This window comes from Mus caroli, unplaced genomic scaffold, assembly GCF_978045245.1.
Source record: "Mus caroli unplaced genomic scaffold, Mus_caroli_1 scaffold_2, whole genome shotgun sequence".
Taxonomy (NCBI): Eukaryota; Metazoa; Chordata; class Mammalia; order Rodentia; family Muridae; genus Mus; species Mus caroli.
In genome coordinates, this window is record NW_028227257.1 from 93,844,480 (window position 1) to 93,851,024 (window position 6,545).

The window sequence follows — 6,545 nt, forward strand, 5'->3', positions numbered from 1 at the left end:
AGTAATAGGAAACATTATTTTTATCCTTGTATAATTGAGAATTATTTCATTCCTCATTTATCTATGTTGGTCTCTGGTAACACAACTCACATTTTTAAAGTTAAATTGAACTATATTTTATATGAAATATATTATTTGCTTATTTATTCATAATTGGATACTAAGTTAGTTTTACATCCTGAAAATTGTATATATTGTTACAAAAACATGAGAGCACAAATTTACCATTGAGAAGTTAGCTGCAATACTGTTAGTAAGTGCTTTAAGTAGGAATGGTTGCCTATTCAACAAGTAAGTAATCACAGATAAATACAAATTGATCCTGAGAGTTTATAACCTCTAGGCATTATCTCATTAGCCTTTCAAAAGTTTGCTGGTAATTAATATTTTTGAAATCTCCTCAGGGAGAGACTCTATGGTTTTAAAATACACAAAAATATATCTCAGAAACACAACCAAAAACCAGGGTGGGAAATGAAGGCAGGAATTTCACAGCTGGTAAGAGAGGGGCACAGTTAGCCCTGTAGTTTAAGCCTAAGGGGGTGTATGACTTTTTTTTTAACTAGAGTATCACCATCACAAAGTTCTCATTTTTGTTTCCCTGTCTACTCTTTCTAATATTCCAAGACACCTGGACAGGAAATATGCCTCTTCATTTCTTTATTTCATGTTAGTTTTTGAACACTTTCACTGATGTTGAGAGGGAAAATGCTATTAACTATAAGTATACACAGAAATAATTTCTATGATTTTTGTTCTTGTAAAAACCTCTAATTCTCTTTCTCTTTCTCTGTCTCTCCCTCTCTCAGATACACACATACAGTCAATTTTATTACTAAAGAATGGCGTAGATGAGAATCAGATAATAAATAAAATCTATGTGATTTTATTTAAAGAAAGAAGTTTGAGAACACAAGTATTAAATCAATGATTATGTGTTCTTACCATGCTCAATTCTATTTGTCCCTAAATTAACTAAGTATCACTTAAAAGCATTACTCTAAATCCAGAGGACCATCTAAGATAAAGAAAATAGCTATCAAAAAGATAAAATGTGAGAGGGGAATTAGAATGTGTGTGTGTGCAATATTAAAACCTATTATGTTAAATTAATGTAAATAATTGAAACTTTAACAGAATACTTTTAGAGAAAACATATAGATGTGTTTACTTTTCTAACTTTTAAAAAGTTTATAATGAAGCCGGGCATGGTGGCATAAGCCTTTAATCCCAACACTCCGGAGGCAGAGACAGGCGGATTTCTGAGATCGAGGCCAGCCTGGTCTACAAAGTGAGTTCTAGGACAGCTAGGGCTACACAGAAAAACCCTGTCTCAAAAACAAACAAACAAACAAAAAGCTACGACTGAATCATGCCTGATATACACACACACTTATAAAGAAAGAGCGACCCTTGGTCTTGCAAAGATCATATGCCCCAGTACAGGGGGGTGCCAGGAAGCAGGAGTGGGTGGGTTGAGGAGCAGGGTGGGGGAGGGTATAGGGGATTTTTGAGATAGCATTTGAAATGTAAATGAAGAAAATATCAAAGAAAAGTCTTCCAGGAAAGTTAGTATATCCAGTTGTTGCTTGAAAACCATGTGTTTATCATCTTTGTAACTATGTCCAGAAAGCACAGATTTGTTAGATCACTTATTACTGTTTCAGGTTTTCAAAATACATACAGAAACCTGTTGATCTTAAAAATACTAAGAAAATATTTTATACATCTCACATCTCTTTACCAGAGTTAGTGCTAAGTAGTATGTAAGACGATTTCACAGATACTCTCATTTACACGGTGTTTGGTTTTTTCAAATCAATAGATTATGAGTTTAAGACAATTTTGATGAGTACGGCTAAACTTATTCATAGATCTGATTAATATGGATTGTGATAACAACACCAAATATTCCATTTTTACCTGTTAAGATTCTGTAGATCTACACATGAAACTAGACTATTAAATATTACTAGAATATTTTGTGGGTATATGTACTATTATTGGCACATATTTTTCATGTTACCATAATTATCAAATTATCAAATATCACAAGGTGGTAGTAATCTTATCAGCAATAAAAATATGAGAAAAGTGAATTTTATCAATGTTTATATAAATCCAATCATATACAGTTAAAATACTTTTATTTTTCACATATATTATATATTGATATATATTAATCTAGACACATACTTCAGTGTGTATACCAACATTCTCATGTCCTGAGAGTATTAAGGTTTGAGGATAGAGGACCCCTTGGCTAGATATTATGTGTATGAGGATGTTTTCCATATTAATTAATGTCTAATATTGAAATAAAGTAACTTCTCTCATTTTAATAAGAAAAGGATGAATTGTTGGCAAAGATTTATGTTATTCTCTGATTAAAACTTTCATTGCTTAAGGAACAAGATCCACATCTGTGTCTTTCCAGCCACATTTGAAATTTGCATCTATGTGATATATATATATATATATATATATATATATATATATATATATATATAATATACACATATATAATAAATATGTACATAACTACATATGTATGTATGTAGATTATTTTAAAAAATAATTGCAAATATTTAAATATAGTTTACTTAAGCTACTTTGAATAATATGATATTTGAAATCTATTCACTGTGCATTGGTTTCAACTCAAAACAGCTTTTACCATAATCCTGATGGAAAACCACAGCCTCACATTGGTGACTGAATTCATCCTGATGGGTATAACTGAACGCCCTGAACTGCAGGCCCCATTGTTTGGGCTGTTCCTCATCATCTATCTGATCACACTGGTGGGCAACTTGGGCATGATCATCCTTACCATGGTGGATTCCAGGCTACAAACACCCATGTACTTTTTTCTCAGACACCTTGCTACTACTGACCTTGGTTATTCAACAGCTGTGGGACCAAAAATGTTAAGAAGTTTTCTTGTAGACCAAAATAGAATATCATTTCATTTCTGTGCTGTCCAGTTTGCTTTCTTTAGCATGTTCATTATTAGTGAATTTTTTATTCTGTCTGCAATGTCTTATGACCGTTATGTCGCCATCTGTAAACCACTCCTCTATAATGTCATTATGTCTCAAAGAGTGTGTTGGGTCCTGGTGACAATTCCATACCTTTACAGCATATTTGTTGCTCTCATAGCCACCATAAATATTTTTACTTCTTCCTTCTGTGGCCAAAATATTATCAACCATTTCTACTGTGATGGTCCTCCTTTGACATCTCTGCTTTGCTCAAATAAAGAGGAAAGTGAACTCTTAAATTTAATATTATCAACTATTAACTTGATTTCTTCACCACTGGTCATCCTTGTCTCCTATCTGCTCATTCTCAGAGCTATTCTCAAGATGAACTCTGCTGAGGGCAGGCAGAAGGCTTTCTCCACCTGTGGATCTCATCTGACAGTAGTTATTGTATTCTATGGGACATTGATTTTTATGTATGTGCAACCCAAGTCCAGTCACTCCTTAAACACTGACAATGCGGCTTCTATTTTTTATACCCTAATCATCCCTATGTTGAATCCCTTGATCTACAGCTTAAGGAACAAAGATGTAAAATATTCCATTAGAAAAACAGGGAAAACCATACAAAATATCTTTTCCTAGAAATCACATGTTGTTTAATGTGACCTTATTTTACAACAAATCAGTTCAATTGCTTTACATGTTTTAGTCAAGAAAGAAAGAAAGAAAGAAAGAAAGAAAGAAAGAAAGAAAGAAAGAAAGAAAGAAAGAAAGGAAGGAAGGAAGGAAGGAAGGAAGGAAGGAAGGAAGGAAGGAAGGAAGGAAGAAAGAAAGAAAGAAAGAAAAGAGAAAAAGCAAAGGAAAAAGGTTCTAGGAAGAAGAGGCAGATGATGAAAAATGCAGTTGAAGAAATGAAGTAGCACAGAAGAATTGTTTCAAAGTCTATAAATCTAATGAGGGTAGCAATGGTTTTTCTGTATATTAATGAATAGTACAAATACCTCTTGTGATTTCAATTAGTTTTATAAATTGAACTTTACAATAAATACTCTGCTGTTCATGTACATATTTGTATTTGTTTGTATGAAAATGTATTGTTAATGCTTTATCATTTACATGAATTTCATATTTATGTATATTTCTATAAAATGTAGTCAAAAATATTGGTCACCATATCAGAAAATTGAAGTCTATCACTTTATGTATAAAGGGCCCAGCAATATCAGAGCATACAAATTCCTTCACACCATAAGGAATAGTTTTTGCTTTTTAATTCATTTTTATTATTGGTTATTTTATTTATTTACATTTCAACTGTTATCCCTTTTTCCTATTTCTCCTCAAAAATCCCCCTATCCCATCTCCCTCCCTCCACTTCTATGTGGGTGCTCCCACTCACCAACCCACTCCCTTCTCACCATCCTAGCATTTCCCTATGCTGTGGCAGCTAGCCTTCAGAGAACCAATGCCTCCCCTACTCTTGATGCCACATAAGGTCATCCTCTGCTACATATGCAGCTGGATCCATGGGTTCCTCCATGTGTATTCTTTGGTTGGTGGTTTAGTCCCTGGGAGCTCTTGGGGGTCTGGTTGGTTGATGTTGTTCCCCTTATGGGGTTGCAAACCCTTCAGCTCCTTTAGCTATGTCCTTATTTTATATTATTTTTCTTTCACATTTCTTCCTATGTGATTCAAATAGCAATAATTAATGCCATACATTTAGTGATTATAGTTCAAATTTTCAGTGTATCATTTAATAACATGTACATCAAAGCATACATATATGTATTTTTCTGAACATGTGTGTATGAAAGAGAAAGAAAGAGAGAGAGGAAGAGAGACAGACAGAGAGAGAGAAAGAGAGAGATAGTTTATGTTAGATGTGTACAGTTTTTTCACGGCTGCCTCTACTACTTTAATATTGTCTTGTTTACTGAATTAATCTTAATTCCTTTATTTCCATTTTACATTACAGAATGATGTGACATTTTCTTTCTAGACAGCACATATATTTCTTAAGCTATTTGCTAAGTTTTGGTTATTGGATGATATAACAATCTTATGATGAATTGGGAAGGGCAGGCAGAAGGATAGTTATTCTAAGGTTAGCATAAGTCACATTGTTATTCTAAGATCAATTTGTGCTATATATGATGACTTGAAAAATTTTAAAAATCTCAGAAACTTTAATCAAAGAATACCTTTAAGTTATGCTTGACAATCATTTTGTGGGTTTTAAATGGTGCTAGAACATGTTTCTACCAGTGAACAGCAGCAGAAGAGGCTTTATTCCAGAAGTACTGCTGCTTTTTGTTTGCAATATTTATTCTTATTTTTTCAGCACATATTCATTTTGTTATTTTTAACCCAAAAGATAAATGCATAATCTCTGTTAGGCATCCCCTGTGGTGTTTATTACAGAAGACTAAGTGCATTCAAAGCATATTCAAACTTGTATTTTATGCTCTTTTAGACAGTGAATTACAGCATATCTGAAGGATGTTAGTCAGAAGCTTGAATTTAAAATTTCCAGATTAATTGTGCAATTTTTGGTTAGATATTTTATTTAATAAAATATTTATTCTTTACTGTGCTATGAATGTCACAAGTGTTTTCAAATTCTAATTTATTCACAGTAATATCTAGCAATTAAAATCAAGTTTTTATTGAAAATAAAGAAAAACTAACCTCAGAATTGATAATATTGGGATCAAAAGCAGTTCTCCTTAAAGAATTTGTAAATTTCCTTATTAGTGAATATATTTCAAAACAAGAATACTTATAAATGCATAGAAAATAAAGAAATGCTTTTATATTTGTTGAGTTAAATAAGTTATATCCTAAGTTTTGACACAAAGAAAGTACACGAATGAGCCTTTACAAGTTGAAAACAATAGGGTATGGGTAGTCCCTCAGAGCACATGTCCCTGAAGAATAGTGACACTCCCATACTCAGCAATCACTAATTAACATCAATAGCTTCTCAGTTTGGGTTGGGACTTCATCACCACATTCTCATTTGTGCTTTAGTTTTTGTTTTTCTTTACCTCACATAGTTTTGTGCATGTATAACAGCCCTGTGTATCTCAAAAACACAGTTTTGCTATGACCATGCATTGCTTCTGGTGCTTACACTCTCCTTATACTTGTCTCTTCATAAGTGATACTTTTTTACAAGGTGGTATGAGGAAGGTGTCACATTCAGAGCTAAGTGTTTTGATGTCTTTTTTTTTAATACCCTAAGCAGTTGTGGGTATCTGTTAGTTTCCATTTATGGTAGGGAAGAAGGTGATTGTTTGTTTGTTTGTTTGTTTTAATTTTTAATATTTTTTTATTACATATTTTCCTCAATTACATTTCCAATGCTATCCCAAAAGACCCCCATACCCTCGCCCCCACTTCCCTACCCACCCATTCCCATTTTTTTGGCCCTGGCTTTCCCCTGTACTGGGGCATATAAAGTTTGCATGTCCAATGGGCCTCTCTTTCCAGTGATGGCCTACTAGGCCATCTTTTGATACATATGCAGCTAGAGTCAAGAGCTCCGGGGTACTGGTT

General features: G+C 33.2%; 1 protein-coding gene across 1 annotated transcript; it reads left to right on the plus strand.

The window, feature by feature from the left end:
* Positions 1 to 2,687: 2,687 nt before the first annotated feature.
* On the plus strand, positions 2,688 to 3,629 carry LOC110289633 (olfactory receptor 8K3-like). Its single transcript, XM_021155924.2, has one exon. It carries the CDS (start codon positions 2,688 to 2,690, stop codon positions 3,627 to 3,629), a length of 942 nt encoding a protein of 313 aa, XP_021011583.1.
* The last annotated feature ends 2,916 nt before the right edge of the window (positions 3,630 to 6,545 follow it).